Below are 26577 nucleotides of genomic sequence, written 5' to 3'. Positions count from 1 at the left end.
GATAGCATTTAGACTAAATTGGCAGAAAATAATGCACACTAAATCATGAGTTGCCACATTTTGTATTTCAAGCACTACTTCAACTACAGGTTGAACCTCTCTAGTCTGGCACCCTCGGGACCTGATTGGTGCCAAACTAGAGAATTTTCTCAACCACAGGAGGTCGGTGTTTTCTAGCAGCATTACCAACACTTTCACTGCTTACTGGGCTCTTAGAAGACATTTAGGGGTAAACTAGAGCTGAATAACAGCACAGAACACTGAGAGCCAGGATTGGTGTCTATAAGCAAACTTTATGAAACTTCAGGAAACTTGTCCACACCCATTGTAAATTTGTGTCGAACCACAGATGCTGCTAGATTAGAGGTTCAACCTGTAGTTTTTAATTATTAGCCATGTATGGTAAATGTGATAATGGCAAATATAAACTAAAATTGAGAAACTTTTTTTGTTTTTTAATATAGGATGTGAAAGCTATAGTAACCCACTCAATTCACAGTGCAATTCATTCGATTGGAGGGATTCAGGTTCTTTTTCCTCTCTTTGCCCAGTTAGACAATCGACAGTTAAATGATAGCCAAGTGGAAACAACAGTCTGGTAAGCTTCTTTCTGTAAATTGTTTGAAAGTATGCTAGAAACATTTTTCTTTTGGTAATTTGGTTAATATAAATTATGCAATATATGTGCTCTCTTCTTTCTGTTTCTGGCATGAAAACATTAACGTTTAAAATGGCACTGACTTATTCTTCTCTGGGGTTGCCCTTTCCCTAAGACTCTTCTTTGCTCTCTCTTCCTACCCTTACTCTGCCCTACCACTTGCTGCTCTCCACCCTTCTCAAATTCCTCCTACAACCACTGAATAGATGATTGGCAACCCTGCTAAACAGCTGTGACTGGTGGGTGCTGGGCACCTCTTGTTTTTATTTTTTTTTGATGTGCCTCAAATCAACCATGGTATTACATAATATCCAGCTGAAGAATGCTTTTTAAACTAAAAGAAATTCCATAGGAAAATGAAATTGATGTAGCCTGATAAAATTTGTTAAGTCTACCACAGGAGTATTTATAAAATATGTATATTTTGTTAATGCCATAGATCTTGCTTAATTAAAATTCCCCTTTAGTTGTCCTATCCCAAATTAACAAAGAACATAGCTCTAGTGAGCAAATCAGTTGGAGAAGACTGCCACATGCTGCATCAGGATAGAGATGAGAACACTGCTCTGAGTTATCCAGAATGATGGCTGTGGCTTCGTGCATATCGTTGATATTGAAAGGCTTGAGCTGTTTGATTGCAGAGATCTGAGCGAGTGCACTTTGAGAATTGCCTCTGCATGTTCTAATGTGTAGCACATATACAATGGGGATGGGGCTCGTCAAGAATCCTATAGAAAACAAGGTCTTGCTGGATTGGTAGGAGCATTCTCCCTTATTGATTTGAATGTTTAGTGTCTACACAAATGCTGTTCAACTCAAACCTCTTTCCAAGACTAGACATAGGCACAGGGGTCGTCTTACCCTGCCCAGAGCATTGGCTAGATTTTGTTTTAATTTAAACCTTTCTGTATTTTATTGTAATTAATAACTGTGAATAATGTCTAGACATTTTAGCTCTGTAGGAAGTGTATACATTAAATTTTCTGTTCTGTTGTATGGTTTTAATTCTTAAATACAGTAAATGCATTTCAAGATTAGAATAAATGAGAAATTGGGGATTTTCAGTTTTTTGCAAGTTCAAAGGTATTTTCGAAAGAGTGGTCAATAGAGTAATTGTTAAACTAGTATTAAAGTAACCCCAAATTTTGACAGATAAAGAGTGGAAAATGTTTATTTTTTTTCCATTTCATTGTAAGATAAAATATATGTATTTCATTGTATTTTTAGCAACAAATTCAGTGGGATGGTATAGTGGCAAATGATGTGTTCCTTTTATGGTGACTTGAGCACCTTTCACTGAAATGTGGTACTGAAATAGAAATTATTATTTCCGAAAACAAAATTGAAATATATTCATATATGCAATGTCTGTTTTTCAGTGTATATAGATATGACTAATCACTGCAGTTTCCCTGAAATACCTATATTCAGCTTGTACCCAGCGATATTGATTTCTTCCCACCATACTTCAATCTCTCCATCTTTTACTCAGACAGGGTAGTTGTATACTTCAGTAGGTGGGATACTCACTCACTTATTGCTAACATGGTTTTAATTATGTGCTTTACACATTATGTATCTTACTTTGCTGTTTGTGAATGCAGAAGTGAAAAAATTTTCTATTTTAAGTAACTGAAGGGAATATGCATTTATCTATTAACTTAATAGCATAGGGTATGTATACACTGCGACCCTAGTTCAAGCTAGGGTGGCTAATGTAGTCATTCGAACTTGCAAATGAAGCCTGGGATTAAAATATCCTGGGCTTTATTTGCATGTTCCTGGGCGCCGCCATCTTTAAATGCCCGGTAGTTCGAACTCTCTGCCCGCAGCTACATGCGGCACAGGCTAGGTAGTTTGAATTAAAGCTCCTAATTCGAACTACCTTTACTCCTCCTGCAATGAGGCAGGGAGTTCGAACTACTGGGCATTTAAAAATGGCAGCACCTGGGAACATGCAAATAAAGCCTGGGATATTTTAATCCCGGGCTTCATTTGCAAGTTCGAATGACTACAGTAGCCACCCTAGTTTGAACTCGGGTGGCTAGTGTAGACATACCCATAGAGAGAAACAAAATGAACCATTCTAGTTTTAGGAAGCTTTATATGGCATGGCCTATTTTATAGCCAATTTATTAAACTTATTTTGTAGAGAATAAAATAATAAATTGCCCCAATTCTTTTGTTTGAAGCAGCTCAGTGAAATTATAATGCATGTCTTAGAAAACCTCTCTCTGTGTGGTATCCCTAGTGAAAACAAAAATTCAATTTCAAATGCATATATCTATTTATGGAGTTAGTGAAACTGTAACTATAAAGATACTAGCTTTACATGATTCGGGCAATCATTCATTTTTAAAGACATTGACTTTCGTAAAGAATCAGATTTAATTTCTAATCAGAATCTGGAATCTGTTGCAGTAAATACTATGTTAACATACTGTACCAAGTTTCTTTTCCGAAGAACAAATAATAAAAGACCACAGGTAGGTGACAGATTAGGAAAGAAGTGTAACAAAAATGATCAGGTTGATAGGTACATGTTGTAAATCCATTATCTTTTTAATTTACTTTTTTTTGGAAGATGAAGTTGGGATGTGGATTATGGCAGGATTAGGGATGTAAAATTTTGATTATTTGGCTAATTGAATAGTTGATAAGGGTGCTTCTGCCTTTGAAGTGTAGCAACAGCCGCTTTCCTATTTTGTGAAAATTTAGAGAGAGATTATTACAGTATACTTATGAAAATAGCAGGTCATTTCTCTTTAACAAAAATTGAACACCATTTTCAACTGGCAATAAGCCCAAAACCGAATATGTGTAATCTCCCTGCAGAAGGTAAATCCAAATGACTTTTGCTGTCACCTGACCATTTGGTATGGGAAGACTGGCTACAGTCTCTGTGGGGCAAATTGAGTGATGCTTTTGTAAGAGGTCCATTAGAGTAACTGGAAAGTCTCTTGCTTTGTGTTTTACTGGGAGCCTTCAAGGAGACCTGATGCTCCAAAATAAATATTGTAGACTTCCAATCTTTTTTACCTTAGTTTTTTATTCTTTGAGAAAATAAGTTTAATAAATTCAAGTACTTTTGCTATAGAAAAAATGCTATAGCATGTTACCAGTCAAAGGTCTCTATAAAGATTTATGGTGCCAACAAGTTTCCTTCATTAAATTTTATTCCCTCTGAAATGCTGATACATTTACTTCCCCAAAAATGATATATTTAGAATAAATAAAATTTTAAATTACTGTATTGGGAATTCATATCAGAGCAACTAAATTGCATTCTCACATGCTTGTTGAGTTTGTTACTGTTCCGTAACTCTGCCTGTTCAGTTCTTGAGTGGGCCAAATACTGAAATATCCAACAATATTAATGTCTAAACACTATAGAAATTCTTGTACTTATATGCTTAGAGAAGATAGCAGCAGTACTACATGATCTGCAGTGTACGCTAAACTCAGTTGTTGGTCTAATTTTATACCACCCATCCATCATTCGTTGTCCCTTTCAGAAGGGGGAATGCCCAGCTTGGATGCTAATACTTTTTTCTTTTCCTCTTGGCTCTAGAAGATAATGGTTATAGTAGAAAAGTGTGTGCAGTTTCAATTAGATATTAATCTACCAGCAAGGGAGGTGGTATTCCTGCGTATGTTGTGGTACAGCTGCAGATCCTTTTGATACAGGTTGTACCTCCCTAGTCCGGCACCCTCAGGAACTGCCTAGTCCTGAATCAGGGAATTTGCCAGACCAGGGAAGGTCAATTCAGTGTCTGCTTTCTCCTGTCCCCTCCCCAAGAATTCTGCTTTTCCCTAGGCAGCTCCACTACCACCCAGGACTTGCTGCCAACTAGGGGTCTGTGCTCCCACTGGTGGCCAGGGGATTCACTACTGCCCTGGTGCTCCCCACTCCTCTCAGCAGCCCTGCTGCCATCCAGTGGCTCAATGCTCAACCAGGCGGCTCTGCTGCCACTTGAAGGGCTCTGTGCTCCTCTAAGCATTTCTGCACTTTAACCTCCCCCTTCAATCTGCCCCCCCCCCTAGCATGCCACTATGGCCCAGCCATGCTGCTGCCCTCCACTATTGCCCAGCCATGCTGCTCTATGTTCCTCCCGGTGGCTCTGCTGCCCTGTGGCTACATCTTGACCCCCTAGTTTGGCAACGTTCCCTGCCCTAGCCCGAAAGTCCTTATGAGTGCTCTCACGGGGATCACCTGATGATGCTGGGCCAGGGAACTTTGGATTATGGAATTTCAACCTGTAATGTATATTGGGACTGTAATATCAAAATCAAATGATCAACATTACTGCCTGCCTTATATTGGTGTTGCTATTGGTGTTAATTCAGACGTACTTCTCAGCATTGACATTAATACTGAATTTGACAGTGTGTGAAGTGTAATCTTCAATGCTAACTCAGTTCTTCTACAAATCGTAGGTGACAAGTGCTAATTCAGATAGTGTTGCTGCTTTTGGCAATAATGATTCAGTATATCTAAAGAAAAATTCTGAAAGATGTAGGAGGATTTAATTTGGTTGGTAGATTGTATTAGTGTTAAAGCACTTGGGGCAAAATAAGGTTTGGATTCAATCTTTAGAAATGACAATCCATGATTGCAGACTACATACTTTAGGCAGAAGAAAACAAGAAGAATCATAAAGATATCACATATGTAAGAAGTAAATACAATGACTGAAGCTGTTAAAATTTTCTAAATACTGATTTTTGACAAAGTGGGGATGAATGTGACAGTTTAAATTCATCCCCTTTTTTCAAACATCTCTAACAACATTCTTCTGTATCTTTCAATCAGTCCAGATTGAAAGGATGCTGTTTGCCTCTCTAAGTAAAAAGTGTTAGTGGGGAAAAAAGCCATGCATGCGTGTTTCTGCCCTTTCTTCATCTCCTCCTCTGACTTAGTTTCCAGTGTCTGTCATGCTTTCGTCAAATACCTTGCAGTATCAGAAACAAAAAAACAGGACTATGTAGCATGTTAAAGACTAACAAGGTGGTTTATTAGGTGATGAGCTTTCTGTTAGTCTTTAAAGTGCTACATAGTCCTGTTTTTTGTTTCAGCTACACCAGACTAACACGGCTACATTTCTATCACTATCTTGCAGTATCAGTGATTTTTCTTGCCTTTCTCTGCTGGTTTTTTCTTTTTTCCTTTCCTTCCCTGACCATTTTTGCCCCAAATCCCTAAATGGCCTCCTCAAGGATTGAACTCACAACCCTGGGTTTAAGCAGGCCAATGCTCAAACCACTGAGCTATCACTGCCCCCTCAATGAATCCCTGCAGATAGTAACAATGTCCCTCCCACTTAATCTCCTCCAGGTGGGAGCTATTCGCTTTGGCCCCATTACCACTTTTACAGTTAGTGGTAACAGTGGAGGGCAGTCAGGCAGGCTTTGATGGCTAGATTCAGTATCAGAGGGGTAGCCATGTTAGTCTGAATCTGCATTGTTTGCAGCCAAGCACTGAGGTACAACCGCATATGCTCCAACCCCTCAGACAGAGACCTACACCTACAAGATCTTCAATAAGCATTCTGTAAACTACCTTCTGCTATGGGACAAGCCCAAGAAAGAAACCAACAGAACACCACTGTCCATCACCTACAGTCCTCAGCTAAAACCTCTCTAAAGCATCATTAATGATCTACAACCCATCTTGCACAATGATCCCTTGCTTTCACAGGTCTTGGGAGGCAGGCCAGTCCTCGCCCACAGACAACCCGCCAACCTGAAACATATTCTCACCAGCAACTATGCACCGCACCATAATAATTCTAATTCAGGAACCAATCCATGTAACAAACCTCGGTGCCAACTCTACCCACATACCAGCTTACACCATCACAGGACCTAACCAGGTCAGCCAAACCGTCACTGGTTCATTCTCCTGCACATCTACTAACGTAATATATGCCATCATGTGCCACCAATGTCCCTCTGCTATATACATTGGCCAAACTGGACAGTCTCTACGTAAAAGAATAAATGGACACAAATCAGATATTAGGGATGGCAACATACAAAAACATTTAGGGGTACACTTCAATCTCCCTGGACACACAATTGCAGATCTAAAGGTAGCCATCCTGCAGCAAAAAAGCTTCAGGACCAGACTTCAAAGAGAAACTGCTGAGCTACGGTTCATCTTCAAGTTTGACACAATCAACTCAGGATTAAACAAAGACTGTAAATGGCTAGCTAACTACAAAAGCAGCTTTCTCCTCTCTTGGTATTCACACCTCCAGATTAGTTACTAGAAGTGGGCCTCATCCTCCCTGATTGGATCCACCTCATCATCTCCAACCTGATTCTGGCCTGCATATTTATACCTGCCTCTGGAAATTTCCACCACATGCATCTGACGAAGTGGGTCTTTACCCACGAAAGCTTATGCTCCAACACTTCAGTTGTCTATAAGGTGCCACAGGACTCCTTGCCGCTTTTGTGGATTCAGTATGTTTCCCTTCCCACTCCTCTTCCTTTGTGCTACAGGCCAGGGAGACGGGTAAGAGGAAGAAGCATTCCCCCTTCCTCACTTTCCTCCATACATGCAGAAGGAAAGTGGAAGAGGGACCACAAACTTAAAAAGGCAAATGAGGGAAAACATGGAGACTAGCCTAGCTGCTCCTGGTTAAAATCTTATTTGCACATTGCACAGACCAGAATGTCTCTACTGCTCCACGACTGAGTAATAATAGGAAGCATTGGGACCCATCCTAATATGTTTTAGAAGTTATGATTAAATCTGAACAAGTCTATTTAATTAGCTGAAGAAAGGGATGCTTCCAGATATTCACAGCAGGATGACTACATACAATTTCTATTTTGTAGTCTCAAAATAAGTAACTTTCCCAGTGTGCATTAAAAATACAATCAGCACACTATGTAAGGTCCAAACATGACTTCCTGTGGTTTGATCTTATTAACTCTTGTTGAAAAGTTTATCATCTTGAGAATTATCCCCAAATCAAAAACCTTCATCAATATTGTATTTGTCAATGGACTGGAATAGCTAACTCCAGATAGATGAGTAAATTTCTGTCAAAACAACTGAATCAGTCTTTAGGTATATGACGATCTCTCTCTCCATATCTCTATCTTTTAGATTAATTTTCTTTGTCTATTAAATGTCTGTCAACATATTAACAGCTTTTGATACAATTGATCAATTGTTATCTTTGTTTTCTCTTTGGGAGCTATGAAATGTGAATGGGATCAGTTTATAACGTATCCTCTCCAAAGTTAACAAGAAGTAGAATGTTGCAGTTTTCCATCCTTTCACGTCTGCTGTTAAATGTACGTCATACTGTTGTTGGAGACTGTAAGATGTTTGCAATAGCACTTAATTATGTTTTAATCAAACTTAGCTTCTACAATAATCTTGCATCCACCTTCCTAAATAATGTGTAGTCCAAATGGACAGCTAGGTAATGTTACATTTATGAAGGAAATGCTGGTGGGCATGGGAAAAGTACAAGAATTTAGGCACAATATGACTCTCCTCAATTAAGGGATATTTTCTGTTGTCACAAAGGTTCATTCTTTCAAGCTGCAATAGAATCAGTTTCCATAGAATGCCAGAAGGTAACAGAGGCTGAAGTTTCTTTTACTATCTTTGGTTTATTTGTAGAGTTAGACCATGCCATGTTTATTCATTGCCAATACTGGCATTTAATTTCAGAAGGGAGAACTACATAAAACTGAGGTTATTTAAACAGAAATTAAAAGGTACAGTACCAAAAGTAAAAACATTGCAATCTGCATGGAAATTTTTCAAGCTCACAGTGACGGAGGCTCAACTTAAATGTATACCCCAAATTAAAAAAACATAGTAAGAGAACCAAAAAAGTGCCATCATGGATTGGCTTACCCAGGTAAAAGAAGCAGTGAGATGAAAAAGGCATTGTTTAAAAAGTGGAATTTATATCTTGGCGTTAGAAAAAGTTCAAAAAAGGGCAACAGAAATCATTAGGGGTATGGAACAGCTGTCGTGTGAGGAGAGAGTAATAAGACTAGGACTTTTCAGCTTAGAGAAGAGAAGACTAAGAGAGATATGATAGAGGTCAGCAGAATCATGACTGATGTGGAGAAAGTAAATAAGAAAAAATATTTGTTCACAACACAAGATCTAGGTGTCATCAAATGAAATTAATAGGTACTAGGTTTAAAATAAACAAAATAAAGCATTTCTTCACACAATGCACAGTCAATCTGTGGAACTCCTTGTCAGTGGGTTTTGCAAAGACCAGGTCTTTAACAGGGTTCAAAAGAGCTAGATCAATTCACAGAGGATATGTCTATCAATGGGCAATGATGATGTCCTAGCCTCTGGGAGTGGGCATTAAGGGAGGGATCACTTGATGATTACCTATTCTGTTCACTCTCAGCTACATGGAATTGGCCACCATTGAAAAATAGAATTCTGGGCTAGATGGTCCTTTGGTCTGACTCACTATGACTGTTCTTATGTTCATTATCTCCAAAGCATATTATCATCTTTACAAGTTTCTTCTCTACTCCCCTCCTCCCCCCGTGGAGGTCTATTGAAGCATTTTTGTTTGATATGGATAATGGATAGGCCTGTTTGATGATCTGATAATTAATTGATCTAAGAGGGGGGAAACAATATTTAATGTAGGATTTATTAAAGAAAATTGTTTATTGTTCATTGATTCATTCAGTATAGTCCACAGAGGTGGGATCTTCAACTGCTAAGAATGAATTGTCTTTATTACTTGAAAATGTTTACATGTCTGAATAGGCAACTTGAATGAACTTTACAAGAAGCTATGTTGATTGCATTACTTGCCATAAGCAAAAGTTACTTTTTTTGTTTTGTTTTAAGAAATGAGGATTATAGCATTATGAAATCCCTTATCCCAAATCTGTTTGACTGTAAGTTGTCACGCTTCTGTTTAAAGGATAGCATTGCTAAGTAGATTTTTGGAAACTATTTCAACATAAGATGATTTACACACACAAGGCATTCATATTGAATCAGTGCTTCTAAATGTGGGGAATCAGTTTATAGAAAAGCTAAATAATAAATATACCAACTGTATAATAAATGTCAAAACAAATTTTGTTGTGCCTAAATTATATAGGAAGAATAATTAACAAGTGCAAATATAAAGGGCATCTTTGTCTCCATATTGAGCCCAAAATTTATTCCCATAGTGCATACATTTTCTGAGAAATATCTCAGTCTTTTTGGTTAAAACCTTACTTACCCTTCCAAGAGTACACTTGTTGACATACTTTTGGAAAAAAAGGTGTACTAAATTACTAATTATGATAAAGTACATATAATCCTCCAGAGACTATCATCTCCAATACTTACTAAATCTAAAATAAGAGATGTAGTATCATCCATTGAAAAGTGTGGCAATTTCCATATGTGGATTGAAAAATATTGCTGATATTCTGAGATCACCAGATTTTTTTAAATCACAGAATCTGTTTTCTTCTGTATTAGTTTACATGTATACTTGCCATTGTGTATATTGTATATTTTAGCTGTTGTGCAGACAACCTGATGTGTTCTAGATGGGACATGGTATAGAGGAGATGTAGGAATGGGCTGAAGTATCCTTTATATTTGCCTTTGTATCTAGGGGAGTTGGAAATAGGCAAGAATGGAGAGAAATTTTGTATGGCAGTGAACAGAATTTTGCAAGTTTAATGTGACCCTGAAGCAATCCGATGCATTTTAGTTTCTGGTAAGTTTGTTAAATTCTGTTTGAAAAATGTTCATCTTGGAAGATGGCCTTCTAAACAATATTACTTCCATTATGTCAACAGAAACCATTTTTAAAGCTTCTTTTTGGCTTCATGGTTCTGCTGATGAATTCTTTAAAGTTTTCACTTGTAGCTCATTTGCTAACATTTTGAATGGCCGACTTAATATAATTAAATTTGACTAGCTTTAGAAATATGCAGTATTTTAAAACTAGAAGCCTAATCCTCTGATGAGATGATCCTCACTTTCTTGAACGCAATGCTTAGAATTTAGTGTCAGAGAGAATATCACTTATTTATTCTAGGGCTATCTGTATAATTGGTTGGGAAGTCAGGCTGGACAGATGTTAAAGTGTATCTTATATGGGTGGTTAAAAGGAGGAAGCATCTAATGTGTAACTGTTAGTTCCTTCAGGTAGGCAGATAAAACTTCCTATTGTATGAAACATACATGTTAGATAATGTACAGAGCATAAAAGAGGATAGGCCTGTATCTGTCCTCTTTATCTTAAATAATGGTTCCTGTACAAAATATTAATCTGTCCCTTTCACTAGCTAATGACTGAAACATGCTCACAAGACTTCCACAACAAACTTAGACCAAGCATGTAGTTTTCTGTCCTTTCCTTTAATCATGTCATTTCTATGCTGTATGTGCAGTGGCATTTGAAAAACATTTGTGGAGTGACTTTAACAGATCTTTTGTGCCATTTGAGATGTTATCCTCTGTAATAGCTCTGTGTTCTGTTTAGAAATATATATAAACCATTTCTCATTAGTTATGTTTAACTGTGAGGCTAAATGTGATCAATTCTGTTGTCTTACACAGTAATTGCCCCAAACTCGCTGTTGTTTGTATCTTTAGGTGAATGTGAGGTGCCTCTATTTAACATCTAATTTTTCTGGTGCTTGTAATTTTCATATTTGAGGTTTGCAGCAGCTCATTACTATGTTCTCTCACCAAGATTTGATTCTGTGTGGTACTAATGGTTTCCACTGATAAAATACCAAGTTTTTGTTTGTTGTGATTGTGGTTATGGTGTGTATATATATTTATACTGCAGTAGTGTGCAGAGGCTCCATGTGAAACTAGGGACCCATAGCTCTAAAGACAGTATGAATATATGATGAGTGTAAGTCCTTTATCAATGATTTCACAATCAAAATAAACAAGACAGACAAATGGTTAGAGGTACAGAAAGGCCAAGTACCTTGCCCAGGATCACATAGTAGATCACTAGTAGAGCTGGGGGACCCAGGTATTCTGAGTCCCAATTTTCCCTTAGTAAACAGTCCATCAATCATTATAATTTCTAATAATAACTTCTGATTTTATGTCAATTCCATTCATGATTATAACACTAGGGCTTAATTTTTCTATGATTTATGTTTTTTTCTTGAACTTTACATATAGTGAGTGGTCCTGTGAAGTCAAGGGGACTGTCCACAATGCATAGTATTAAGAAGGGGTATAACATCGATGCAGGATTGGTATCTTAGATTGTGAATAGTTTCACCTATATTTAGAAATAAAATTGTTTGATCTGAAATGTTGTATGTTAGCTTTGTAAAACAAAGGTTGCCTCTCCTGAGCTTGTAGTGAAGAAAGTTGTTCACTATAGATATACTTACTAAATTACAGTATTTTTCTAGCAGGATAAAAAATAAAGCTGATGAATTTAGCTTCATTTGAAATGAATGACCATCTGAAAGACTGATTTTATTAAAAGCTTGTGTATACTGTAATTGGATATTGTCTGTATTCTTTACTGCGGACAATTTGTGGAGAATACTGTATGTGGCTTTATACTGATTATTGTGACCATAAAATAATGAAGCAAGACAAGACATTCTATCCTGTTCACAGCATGCATTCTGACTACACTATGTACTTTCACATACCAGCACTGCTCACCAGGAATACTGATTCCTGTTCCCCTCATCATGCTGATAATTTTTTTAGGGTTGGTATGGATTGACTGGTCTCAAATGCATTCAAAAATAAAAAATTTGGGTTTGAAGAGCATAGAACCTTTGTCTGGTTAGGTTCTTTAACATTTACATTTGTAAAGTGTAGATTTAATATTTTCTTTAATTCATTCTTCCACAGTTGCCAGTATGCAAATTAATTTTCCATGGAGAATTCTTATAACAAACCAAATATATGGAGACAGATATTTACCTGTACATTTGGATTAATTTTGTATTACTTTCTTTTCAGAAGGTTAATAGTTATACTTAAGGCCCTGCCTTTAATTCAATACAATTGATTTGCAACTCTCCAGCAGTTCTCTGGCTTTTTTGAAAAATTGTCCAGTGGGGGAAAAAAATTGTTCCTCTTTATCTACACCAAGAGTTCCTATTTTCCCCTATTATGGGAAACATGCGGATACATTTCTTTTCCTTCCTGTGGCTCCACCTCATTAATGCGTTTCTTTCTCTTGGTACATTGCTCAGATCAAGCTTTGTTAATTGATTTTTCTCACTCTCAATTAATTAGTTTCTCACATCTCTCTGTCAATCACTCTGTGTCCTCACAATATATATTTTCGCATTTTTTGGCCAGTCTGTCTTCTGTATTGTCTCCCATATTTTCTTCTGTTCCTTAACAGTCTTTTCGTGACTCTTTTTTTAGTCTCTCTATGCTTTTCCTAAATGAATCTTTAGCCCATACGGAGGTACATATTGGACCATGTTGTGGGACCAAGTATTGATGCCTGGGCTTTGTCCTCATGATTGTTTGGGGTGGAAGTATGAAGGAAACACTCAACACCAATGCTCCATCGTTCTCTGTTATGGATTTTGTTGTCTGCATGAATCCATATCAGCTTTAGTAGTAACTAGAGTCTGAAATGATAATAGCCACAGGTTTTTCTGACATTTACAAGATTCTTCTTGACTTGAAAATTTAAAAGGGGGGTTCTCAACCATTGTCTTCCTGAGGCCTCCAACATGCTATAAAAATCTTTTCCCTGACCATACCACAACTGTTTATCTGCATATTCAATAGCTTAAAAGTCAGGACCAACATCAGGGGACAAAAGCAGGGCAACTGCTCAGGGCCCCTGAAAGCTTTGCTCAGGCTGTGGCTTCAACCACCGTGCAGCAGGGCTCAGACTTCAGCTTTCTGCTCTCGGGCCCAATAAGTCAAACACCAGCCTTGTGTTCTAGCTTACTTTGGTGGACCCCTTGAAACCTGCTCACAGCTCCTCAGGGGGCCCCATGCCCTTGGTTGAGAACCACTGATTTAAAAGATTGCTGACACAGCCCCATGTCTTCACCAATCCAGTTCTATCACCTGGATTTCACTCATTAGTTTTTGCCTCATCCAACTGCCCAAGAGTTTGATAACAGTTCTGGAAGTTGATAACAAGGTCCTAAAATATGGGGCAGTCCGTGCTAAATTAGGAGAGCTGACATATACGTTCACCGCTCCTAGTTTGAATATTATTGCAAAAATATTGTAATATGTGAATAATAAACTAAAAGTGTACAACATAAAATGTGAAATTTTTAATGTCATACTTAGGCTTCAAGTTATTTTTATTTTTCTTTCTATTCACTTAACTGATAACTAGTAAAAACAAAATAGATTGCTTTTAGAACATTTTAAATCTAATAAACGCTTGTACTTTACATGCAGTGCCACCCTTTTGGCTTTCCTGGTCGAACTTCTTAAGAGTTCAGTAGCCATGCAAGAGCAAATGCTGGGAGGGAAAGGCTTTTTAGTCATTGGCTACCTCCTTGAAAAGGTGAGTGTTACTAATATTACTCTTAGTATTTCCACCATCATTTTGAAAACCTGGCTGAATATTTTCAGTCATGTATTTTTCTGCTCCTAGAATTTAGTCCTGTGCATTAGTAAGTATATAGGAAGTTCTGTAATTTAAATATTTTTATGCTGTTTACATAAAGGATGTTTTTCTTTTCTGCACTGGTATTTCACGTCTTGTACTAATGTTCAGAAATTCTTTTTTTCTTTTCTCAAAAGTATTAGTAACTTCCGTTTAAGCTCAGATCAGTCTTACTCCTCATATGTTGTGCAAAAATAGAAAACCAAGTTTAAACATAATGAGCGCCCTTTAAAAGTTCTCTTCAGATCCCTTTTTGTTTATTTTATGCAATGTACAGCAGAAATCAGTAATTATTTCTTCTTTTAGACAACCTTGAAAATTCCTTAAATATACAATTTTGAATAAACAAATGTAAGGTCCCTTCAACCTATAACAAAACAAAAATAATAATGAATCGACTTCCATTAGAAACAATCCCCTTCCAAAGTCTTTACATTTCTTCATATCTAGGGAAGGAAATGAGTCTTGCATTACAGTATATTCTAAAGTCTGCTAAGCTTGGGTTATTTATGAGTGATTGAGGAGTGAATCCAAAACTTGATTTCATGTAAAGTGTGATCCATTACCTGCCTCCTTGACTCAGGAAGGAATGGACATTCTTACCAGCACTTGTCTACATGTATTTGCCAACCAAGGAGAATATATCATCCCAATCAATGCTGTTGGAACATACAATGTCAACATCTCCAAGCAGATGTAGCATGCTTACCATTAAAAGCTTATCTTGCCCTTGTAGTAGTACAGACAAAATTCTTGTGATTTTTTTTGTCCATAATTTTCCCCGTAATGAAAAGTGCTTGTATCAGCAGTTACATGAAGACTGTTTCGAATAACCAAACTATCACTTGAAATGAATTCACTGACCGAAACTTTATTAGTTCAAAGTCTTGGGCTCGTCAAGGTAATTTTAAAGTATTTTGTCTTGGCAGTTCAAGGAAAAGAACATTAATTTTGCTCCATGACAGCATCTACATTCTACTCACACTGCTACCTAATCCCATTGTTGTAAACTTATATAACCTATAAAGATGAAGATGTGAAAGAGGAAACTTAGGGGCATTTTGTTGATGGCTGGGGACAAAATGCATTATGAAATTCCACCAATTCATAAATGTGGGTCTGTTAATATAACCGTATTTTCATATAAAGACTCCTGAAATTTTACCGATTACATTGCTTTCTGAGGATGGACCCATCACAAATGGTTCATCACCATGGGAGAAGTGAGTTCCAATCAGAAATTCAAAGAAGGCATTGACTGATCATTTCCACCTTTTCTGTTCTGAGCAACACATCAGTTTTGACCAGTTGCATGAGTTGAGCTGGCAAGCATCTGGGCTAGTGCTATAATTATCAGGATGGCCACATACATAATTTATTTTAGATAGGATAGCTCTTTAAAAAAATGACTACAAATCCTTATGATTTAGAGCATTTGCAAATCATTAAGTTATGAGGTTATAAACAAATCCCCCCCCCCCCCATCACTCCAGAGGACTGCAAGAGCCACCATCAAGAATTGTCACTATTTTTCTCTGTGTTGGCCAGTAATATGGAGGGATGCTCTTATTATTCCTGCCAGGTCACAAATTCCACATGAAAATACCAGACATCATATACCATTAATATTAATCCAATTTTTCCTCGATTTGATCTTCTTTATTTGGAGATGAAATTTGGTTAGGATTTTTCTATTAAAATGGAATAGAGGAATTAAAATAGCTTTTTAATTCTAAAAGATTGTTCCACAACTCTTATAAAAAGTACCATTATCTGTTCTGTATTTCTTTGTTTTAATTTAACATTAATTCTAAAAAAAATCTTATTTTCAGCACAGTGCAAGTGTTTTTTAATAGAACTGCCTTTTTATAAATATGAAAATTTAAACTTAATCTAAAATACTTTTGGCAATTTGCAAACACTTTAATGAATGATCCAATACCCACCTTTGTGTTTGCCATTTTTATCTTTATTCTGTAATCAATTTCCATGAGGATATTTTAATTATAGAACAGTTTGAAACTTCTGTTCTCCTCCCCACTCCCACACAGTAATGAACACAGTATTCCTCGTATGAAAATGGAAACCGTATGGATCAAAGCATAGTTTTCTTCTCTGTGTGAGACCAATAGTATGAGTTATAAAAATGTACATGCATTACTCTGCTTTTATTCTTGTCTGTATGGATAATGCATCATTTTTATTTTTGCTTATTAAATATTACCCCAGTACAGAGTTATCTTTTTTCTGATTTTTTTTTTTTTGTTCAGTCATCTAGAGTTCATATAACCAGGGCAGTTCTGGAACAATTTTTGTCATTTGCAAAATATCTTGATGGATTGTCACATGGAGCACCATTACTGAAACAATTGTGTGATCACATCCTTTTTAATCCTGCTATTTGGATACATACACCAGCAAAGGTATGTGTGCAGAGTAAGGCTATATCTAGAATACGCTGAAGTTCCGAAAAAGGATATGCAAATACCATGAGTACAAGCTCTTTCGAAACGGGGCATTTCTGTTGAAAATGCCCCGTCTAAACTGCCGGGTTTTTTCAAAAAGCCGTTTCAGAAAAAAGAAGCGGCTTCCATTATGCAAATGAAGCACAGAATATTTAAATCCTGGCTTCATTTGCACTTTTGATACATCTAATTTACAGCCCTCTGCTGACAGAGGTGTGTAGTTTAGATGTACCCTAATTGTAAGCCAAAGGCAAAAAATCCTGTAAATATAACGTATTCTTTATACTGAATTTCTAGTAATTCATCTTTTCTGTGTTAAGAAATGTGATAGAAATGATTGATCATCTCCAATAGTAATCAACCTGTAGTTGTTTTCATTCACTGTGATTTAAGGCTTTGAATGAAAGCAAAATGCAATACAGCTTTAAAATTTGAAAAATCCTACTTTAAGCAGGCAAAATATGAGCCAGTGGAAAAAACAAATTAAACATTATAGAATTTATTTTAATTCATTTATGTTTAACTTTTTATTTATATGAAAATAAAATAAAATGTTTTATCTGTGGGCTATAATTTTATATTTCAGGTACAGCTTTCACTGTATACCTACTTATCTGCTGAATTTATTGGCACTGCTACTATCTACACCACCATACGCAGAGTAGGAACAGTACTACAGCTAATGCACACACTGAAATACTACTACTGGGTAGTTAATCCTGCTGATAGCAGTGGCATTACTCCTAAAGGACTAGGTAAGTCCAATACAATAACATTCATTTTTATAACAAACTGATTATACAACTTTCTCCTTATAAACTACAGTAACTGTAATAGAATTATGTGAGATCTTGTGTTGCCAGTAGACAAGGAGTTTGATGACACTTGATAATAGGTGCCAGTGAGTGGAACTGGCTGACAGCTTAAATAATGTATTAAATCATAGTTTATTGCACTTTGTGTACTTTTTTTGGGGGTGCTTTTGAAAATAATCAATTTTTACGTATCTTCATAGGTTCCTGTGCTACATTTTAAAAAAAACCATAGAGAAATTATTTTTCTGATCCTCACTTGTCATCCTTCACGTAAGAATACTGTAGCTCTGTATTTTGACAATTTCTATCTTATTTGCTGTAGTTTGTAGTATTTTCACAGTACGCTCAGAAGAAATATTTTACATAGAAAAAGGAAACTTCCCTATACAAGATTTGACTTTTTCCTACTGATTGACCACTGTCATTGGTGACCCTTAAGAATGTATGGACAGTTCTGATTTTTGTCTGAGATTTCTAATACTGTATTTTAAACTCAATAATATTTTCCTGCTGCTATTATCAAAATGAAGAGATTAATTAAACATCATTTAAAGTTACTTATTTACTGCAAAAAAATTCAGAGGGGTAGCCGAGTTAGTCTGTAACAGGAAAAACTTAAACAACAAATAGTCTGGCAGCACTTTAAAGACTAACAAAACATGTAGATGGTGATATGAGCTTTCATGGGCACAGCCCACTTCTTCAAATGATAGTAAGTAATTAAATGCAAATATCACAATGGGCTGAGATCAGAAGAAAATATGCAAATTTCCTCAATTTGCATATCCTCTTTCGACACTTTAGCGTAGTCTAGATGAGCCCAATAGTGTGTTAAGGGCTTAGATTGAATCGATGGCACATGTGCGTAAACAGAATATTAGATCCACCTTCTATGTATTGCTGTTGCGGTTAGTAGAATACTCTTCTATTAAGCAAACATGTGGCTCAAAATCTTTTAAGACTACTTGTTTTTAAAGGTGTGGACTGTGGCACCTTACATTATCTATCTGTGTGTGTGTATCTAGCATGTGCTTTTGTGGGTAAAAACCACTTCATCAGATGAGTTTGAGTGGAAACAACAGTCTAAGATGTATTATCATTATTTATAATAACAACGATAATAATAATAATTAATAAAGCAAAAGCATTTACCCATCAATTGTAGGACCCATGTTAATTAAGCTAATTAAGTGGGCTGGATGTGTCCCAATCGTAGATTTTGATGTGAAAATGCTAATGTCAAAGGCAGGAGAAATTGGCTTTTGTAGTATGTTAACTAGTTAATGTCTTTATTCAAGCTCAGGGTAACAGTGTCAAATTTGCAAATGAATTCCAGCTTAGCAGAGTCTCTCTCTAATTGGGTAGTGAAACTCCTTTGTAGAAGAATGGCTTCTTTTAAATCCATGATTGAGTGTTCAGCACAGTTAAAATGTTCCACTTATAGTTCAATGTGTGTTACCACTTCTGATGTCTGATTTGTGTTAATTTATCCTTTGTCACAGACTATCCAATTTGGCCAATATACAAAGTCCCTACAGCCACTGGAAGCTCCTCATCTTCTAATCTTTTCTCTCCTACTGACAAACTGAAAATTTAAGGAAAACTTTATTACTGTGCTATACCGTTAGAACATTGACATATTTTAGTTGGAGATTGCAGAAATTAAGGAAGAATATGAAGAATTTTAATAGTTGGGAATAACCACAAATTGACAGGCAACTGGTGGCGAAAAAGGTTTCTTCCATTAGTTGTTTATGAATAATAACACATTGTAATGATAGAGTACTCCATAGAGAAGTATACCCATGTTAGAAACCAAAAGGAGTCACTATCAGAGTTGGGATTACACTTCAGGATTTTTGTTCAGTTCTCTATTTATTCCACTACATGATGCTTAGCTTTCTTTCTATGATATTTTAAATACACTGCAAAGGTCTTTTTTTGTCCTTACATTTTCCATTAAAGTGAATGAGAAGTTTATATCATGTTAAATTATGAAAATTATTTCTGGTAACTGATCATTACAGAAATAACTTTTCCATAGAAACCTCATTGGATTCCCTGTCTTGGCGTGCTTCCAACATAAGACTAAGTTGTGACTTCAGTAATTGAACACATTCAGAAATTTTGATGCACTGATAGAGATGCCTCTTGATTGAGAGAGACAGGTACTTAGAATGCAGAAACTTGATAGTACCAGAGAGGCAGAGGCTGCAGAGTACACCAGGTTCAGGAATTTTTACCATAAATCATATTTTCTGTTCTAAGCCATGGTGAGATGACTGAGTGGTAAAGCTGTCCAGCCAAACCTCAAACTGAACTTTGCTTACACTATAAATTCAATGCCACTAGTAGTGGGAAACCATCTATTTTAGGTGGAACACCATCCAATAATTAGTGTGTACGAGGCCTAAACCCTGAAAATGTGTGAAATTAATTCAGGACTTTACATTTGTTAATATCAAAGGTGTGTGTTTCTCTTCAGAAAATCCACCTGCTATTCACATGATGACTTGTTATTGGCCTATTATCCATAATGTAACTAACTTTTTTGAATCTGCTTCAAATTGCTGATTCTGTGATAGGGTTTTCAGAACATGCCAGTCAAGCTCAGATAATATGCAGCTGCTTCAGTCTGTAGATTTCTTAGCAATTTAGAGTTCAAAGCTATGGGACACTAACAGTACTTCAGTATTTTCAGAATGCCTACAGTATGAGCTATCAGGAATTATATTTTCATAAGCATCTGCCTTTCCAAAGCAAGTAATGAGAAATAATTGGATGCAAATTGGGAGCACTATAATGAAGATGCTTTTAAAGCCTGTCTGCCAATGAATATGTTGGAATTTTTTTGAGACCTTAGAGTAAATATGTTTAATTTTCTGTTTAAAATTAAAAAATAAATGTGACATGCTTCAAATAGCTTGTGAAGCAATGAAAAGGAATGCAAGAATTTTTAAATTTTCAATTTTATTTACAGTTTTAAAAAACAGCTTAATTATGAAAGTAATGCATTGTATTTTGGTATAAGAAATAGGGGTTTTTGTGGGGGGCGGTTGGGCGGGGAGGTTGCTTAAAGCATTTTTGATAGCTACAGTTTTGCAGTTGGTCGAGTAGGTGAGCTAATCAAATCAAAATAATGCATATTTAAGGTTCCTTATACTTCTTTGTGCACTTTTAAAATTATGCAATTGTTTTGTTACATCAGTAGATTGAATAGATGTACTAATGGATTAAGTAGTGATTGATAAAGTAAAGAAAAATAGTTAATATTATGATGAAATAAATCCTTAATTTTAGTTACGATATCCTCAGAAATTGGCTGTTTTTAGCAATAGGCAGCTAAGTAGAACAGTATAATTTAAAAAAAAAGTTACTTAAGGATGACTCAGTTTTAAACAAGGGGAGAAAGTGACCTGTATGACACACATTTTCATTCTGCAAAATTGTAAATTACACATGTAATGGCAAGATAAATTTGAACTTAAAAATATAATTACAACTAAGTGCTTATTTGTGTCAGAATTCTAGTTTTGCTTTGCTTTATAGATTCAAACTATTTTTTGTCATTTAGTAAAGCTTCTAGCCATAACCTAAATTCTTTCTGTCAGTAAAATGGCTATAAGTACGCTTCTGTATTTTATGTGGCTAATATCTTTGACAGGCTAAACTCAACTGTCTCTCTTATAAAACAAATCTCCACACCACTTTGAATGAAAAAGTGCATTTAAGTACTTTACTGATGGGCCTGTTCTGTTACATGGACCACTGGAAGAATTATTTATGGGAATTGTGCAGATTTCACAGACTGACTATGGTGATTCTGAAATCAATGCTTTTCCACATTCTGTGCAAATGTGTTTCAGCAATGTAATAGTAGTGAATGGATTTTGTATAGTTTATTGTTGAGATGTCAGCTGAAATCTGTTATAGGAGCCATTATTAAAAAAAGTAATTTGATGTTATACATTGTTTTAACCTATCACATCTTCCTCTCTGTTGTTATTACAATTTTATATGTAAATGTTCCAAATATTTGAAAGAAAACCTGCATCTTAGTTGGGAGTCTGTTCAAAGAGTTAGGTTTTTCATTATATTAAAATTAAAATTTTTTACCACCTAATGTTCCATATTCTCATTGTGTTAAGAGCTCAGCATTCAGTAGCATGCTTTTTTGAGTAATAACCAACTACATTAAAACAACAAATGGTTTGGTAGAACTTTATAGACTAACAAAATATGTAGATGGTATCATGAGCTTTCGTGGGCACAGCCCACTTCTTCAGATGACCAGAGTTTTGAAGTCCCATGAAAGGTCATGATACCATCTACATGTTTCATTAGTCTATAAAGTGCTACCAGACCATTTGTTGTTTATTCCTGTACAGACTAACTCGGCTACCCCCTGAAGCTTCTTAACTACATTAAGTTTGTACAATTAATGTTAACTTTTTCATAAGACATAGGTATACTTGTACTACTTAGTCTATTTAGAACACTAATATCAAATATATTAACAAGAAAGCATTTTCAACATAAGACTAAAAAGAGTTTCAGTAAATAGAGACCAGCATCTTATTCCCACAATTAGAATATCTGCCCAGGAGGCACCCATCATCTTCCCCATCATGTGCCAAGCTCCATCCCAGAGACTGAAGGTTTGATTAGATGGTAGAGAGCTACACTAACACCTTCCCATGGCCAGTCTTTGGAAATTGCCTTGTCTTCTACTATTGCACACGCTTGTAGATTATAGCTGATAAGTGGATACTAGATGTCTTCACCCAGGGCTACCCTATCCAATTCCTTCCTTATTTTACTATCTCTATCATGTTGTAAAAAGAATCGGTCTTGTTGCTTCGTATAGAATTCATAGAAGAGGATTAGTAGTACGTGGAAGAGGCTTCTGTCATTTTCCTTATTCCAAAGAAAAAGAAACATGCTAATTTGAGCCTAGATTTCAGGTGACTGAACAAAATATATGCTGCCTTGGGTTCAAGACAGTAATGCTTGCCTCATTATTCCATTACTTCAGGTTCAGGATTGGTTTGTGGCTCCTGGAATATTTGATTCCTTAGGAAGTATTTGGAATTATTGTATGACCAAATCATCAATATTATAAACACCTTTTGAACTCTTCATGCCAGTGAGATTCTATAGAAGATGCCTCACTTTGGAGGTGGTGCACGTTTAAAAAAAAAAAAGATGATTGATTGGTTGGCACATTGGAAAATTCCAACAAGACATAGGTGAACAGAGAACCTAACTTCTGAGCCTTCCGCATTTTCACTTGCATTCACTATTAGGCATCCATTCACCACCAACCTTGTTGATGAAAACAGAAACAAGGACATCATTCAGCATCTCTGTCATTTCTACATTTTCTGTTATTTTTCCCCCTCTTCATTTAGTAATGGACCTACCCAGTCGTTGGTCTTCCTCTTGCTTCTAATGCATTTGTGGAATGGTTTTTTTTCCACCCATATTTATATCTATATACAATAAAACTCCATTGATCCGGCATCCAATGCTCCGGCACTCCTTATGGTCCGCACCATCAGGAACCCGGAAGTGTTCCGGCTGCCAGACAATTGGAGCTGCTCTGCACCCGGCTTCCCCGGACCAACCCGGCAGCACCCCAGCTGCTCTGCCCCTGGCTTCCCTAATTCAGCCGCTGGTCAGTTTCAGCAGCGGCTGACTTGGGGACGCCTGGGGCAGAGCAGCTAATGGTTTGTAACATGGTTAGATTTTTTTCACTGCCATGTACCTCAAGTGGCTGTTTTCAGATAATAATCTGCAACGACTCCAAGATCTTTCTTGAGCTGTAACAGCTATTTTAGACCCCCATTGTGTTATATAAATGGCCACGATTGTTTCCAACGTGCATTACTTTGAATTTATCAACACTGAATTTCTAATATATTGTTCCCCAGTCATATTGTTGACTCATATTTAGCTCTTGGCTCACTAAGAGCCTTATATCCCTTTCTATAGTACTGCTTCCTAGGCAGTCACTTCCCATTATGTATGTGTGCAAAGTGGAGTACTTTGCATTTGTACATGTAGGATTTCATCCTGTTTACCTCAGACCATTTCTCTAGTTTGTCTAGATCATTTTGAAATATAATGCTATCCTCCAAAGCACTTGCAACACCTCCCAGCTTGGTGTCATACACAAACTTTACCAGTGTACTGTCTATGACATTATTGAAATCATCAATGAAGATATTGAATATACCATTATCAAAACTGATCCCAGTGGAACCCTACTCATTATGCTCTTACAACAGGACTGTGAAACACTGATAACTACTCTCTTGGTACAGTTATGCAACTAGTTAAGCACCCACCCGTCTGTGACTATCAAATGCCTTACTAAATCTAGGTAGACCACATCTACTGCTTCCCCCTTACCCATAAGGCTTATTTAGCTTTCAAAGAAAGCTATCAGGTTTCTTTGACATGATTTGTTCTTGAGAAATCCATGCTGTTATATATCACCATTTTATCTTCTAGGCATTTGCAAATAGATTCCTTAAATATTTTCTCCGTTATCTTTCCTGGTAGAGAAGTTATGCTGACATGTCTCTAATTTTCTAGGTTGTCCTTATTTCCCTTTTCATGGATGAGCACTATATTTGCTCTTTTCTATTCTTCTGGTATCTCTCCTGTAGTCCATTATTTTTGAAAGATAACCGCTAATGGCTCAGATACATACTCAGTCAGCTCCTTAAATATTCTAGGATGCATTTCATCAGGCCCTGGTGACTAGGTGACACATTGAAAAACTCCAACAAGGCTTAGGTGCACCTATACAGGCAGTCCCCGGGTTACGTACAAGATAGGGACTGTAGGTTTGTTCTTAAGTTGAATTTGTATGTAAGTCGGAACTGGTACATATTGTAGGGGAAACTCTAGCCAAACATTTCTCCAGAGCTCAGTTTTATTGTCCCATACCTCACTTCCCTCAGTCCTTTATTCTTAAGCTGAGGTGTCTGCTGAGAAAAGCCGCTCCGCGTCTCCCTGGTCTGCTGGGAGGGGCGCTAGCTTCGCGTCTCCCTGGTCTGCTGGGGGGAAGCAGCTAGTGTGGGGTTGCCTCACCCCGTTTGTAAGTAGGGATCCGATGTAAGTTGGATCCATGTAACCCGGGGACTGCCTGTACTCTGTTTGCCTATCTGAACCTCTTGGTAGGTACATCAGAAGCAGGCAGCCTGCCAAAAAATCTGCAGAGCCACTGGGTAATTGAGGGCATAAGGAAGACAAGATTGTTGCAGAGATGCTAAATTAATTCTTTGCATTGGTCTCAACTGAAGTAGATAGGAGATTCTCACCCACGAGTCATTCTTTTTAGATGACAAACCTAAGGAACTGTCCAAAATTGAGTCAGGGTATTGATTGCTTGATAATTATCCTGTTTGGTCCCTGCAAAGGTTCTGATGTTGGCTATTACCAACAGACAGAATACTGGTCTAGATGGATCATTTATCTGACTCTCCCTGGCCTTAATTATATGCTTATATGAAAAAGAAAAAAGTCACCCTATAGCAGTTCATAAGGGCCTGGATATATTTCACAACAGCAAAGTCTCTCTTACTACATGACAGATTCCTTGCACTTCAGTCATAACTGAATACTATGGTATTGCATCCAGCCAGTATAGTATGTACTTACCTCATGTTGGTAGTCCATATGTCCAATGTACGTATGTGATGCTTCTTGCCAGAGTTTTCCCATGGCGCTTACAACTGTGGTTCAGGCAAGTAAGCTCACCCACAGAGCATTAACTGAGTACAACAAATTTAATTTGGTATTATGCCTTCACAGTGCTGACCTGGTGGCTGCATCTAGACAATGCCCAAATGACCCATTGTCATCCAGTTTGTAAGTCACGTATGAGTCTAGGGATCTCACCTGGAACACCCTGCAGATACAGGAACTTGGAACCCAGAGGACATGACACTGCACATGAAAGTCTTAGAGCTCAGAGTTTTCAGGTTCACATGCAAGGCATTTTTTTGATCTTGTATCATTCTGTATAGCAGATACAAACAGCACTTAAGCAAAAACAATGAGGAATCCTGTGTCACCTTACACACTAAGGCTACGTCTAAACTATGATCTTCTTGTGGAAGAACAAATGCAAATGGAGCTCATTTGCATATGTCACGCTCTCATTTGCATTTCCTCTTCCTTTCCTTTTTGCACAAGGGGTTTTTGTGCAAAAAGGCACCGTTTACATAGTGCTTTTTTGCGCAAAAGGAAGAGAAAATGCAAATGAGAGCACGGCATATTCAAATGAGCACTCCATTTGCATTTCCTCTTCTGCAAGAGGATCATAGTTTAGATGTAACCTAACAGATTTATCAGGGCATAAGCTTTTGTGGGAAAAACCCACTTCAGGCTTATGCCCTAATAAATCTCATAGACTTTAAGGTCAGAAGGGACCATTATGGTCATCTAGTCTGACCCCTTGCACAGCGCAGGCCACAGAATCTCACCCACCGCTCCTAGAATAATCCTCTCACCTATATCTCAGAAATTGAAGTCTTCAAATACTTCGAAGACCCCAAGATGCAGAGAATCCTCTAGCTGTGATCTGTACCCCATGCTACAGAGGAAGGCGAAAATCCTCCAGGGTTTCTGCCAATCTACCCTGGAAGAAAATTCCTTCCCGACCCCAAATATGGTGATCAGCTACGCCCTGAGCATGTGGGCAAGACTCATCAGCCAGACACCCAGAAAGTTCTCTCTGTTCATGTCTAAGGTGCCATAGGACTCCTTAGTCTGTATCTGCAAAAACAACAAACAGGGCTACCCCTCTGAGACTAGTACCTGAGCAATATGATATGTAAGCAAACGAGTGCCAGTTCCTGCCTCCCCTCCCCCACCATTCAGGAAGGCAGTCAAACTCTCATAGTGTTGCTACCTGTATGGCATAATCCCGAGAGCTCTCTGCCTTCTGGAACTAGAAACATCTTGATAGATTTCCTAAGCATGGCTTAGGGGGTTCTTGTCCACACAACCCTTATGGG

The 26577-nt window shown here is 37.1% G+C and overlaps 1 protein-coding gene across 15 annotated transcripts in view; it reads left to right on the top strand.

Annotated features, from left to right (window-relative positions):
- NBEA (neurobeachin) overlaps positions 1–26577 on the top strand; it is a 748692-nt gene that overhangs the window by 166872 nt on the left and 555243 nt on the right. For all 15 annotated transcript variants that reach the window (XM_075919184.1, XM_075919178.1, XM_075919179.1 and 12 more), the window contains exons 10-13: positions 465–598; positions 14055–14163; positions 16536–16688; positions 17317–17485. In XM_075919184.1, coding sequence (XP_075775299.1) covers positions 465–598; positions 14055–14163; positions 16536–16688; positions 17317–17485 — 565 coding nt within the window. The remainder of the gene's footprint in view (positions 1–464; positions 599–14054; positions 14164–16535; positions 16689–17316; positions 17486–26577) is intronic.

Source organism: Pelodiscus sinensis, chromosome 1 (genome assembly GCF_049634645.1).
Source record: "Pelodiscus sinensis isolate JC-2024 chromosome 1, ASM4963464v1, whole genome shotgun sequence".
In the NCBI taxonomy this organism is placed as follows: Eukaryota; Metazoa; Chordata; order Testudines; family Trionychidae; genus Pelodiscus; species Pelodiscus sinensis.
The sequence above is the reverse complement of the archived record's forward strand: the minus strand, read 5'-3'. Positions and strand labels throughout refer to the sequence as shown.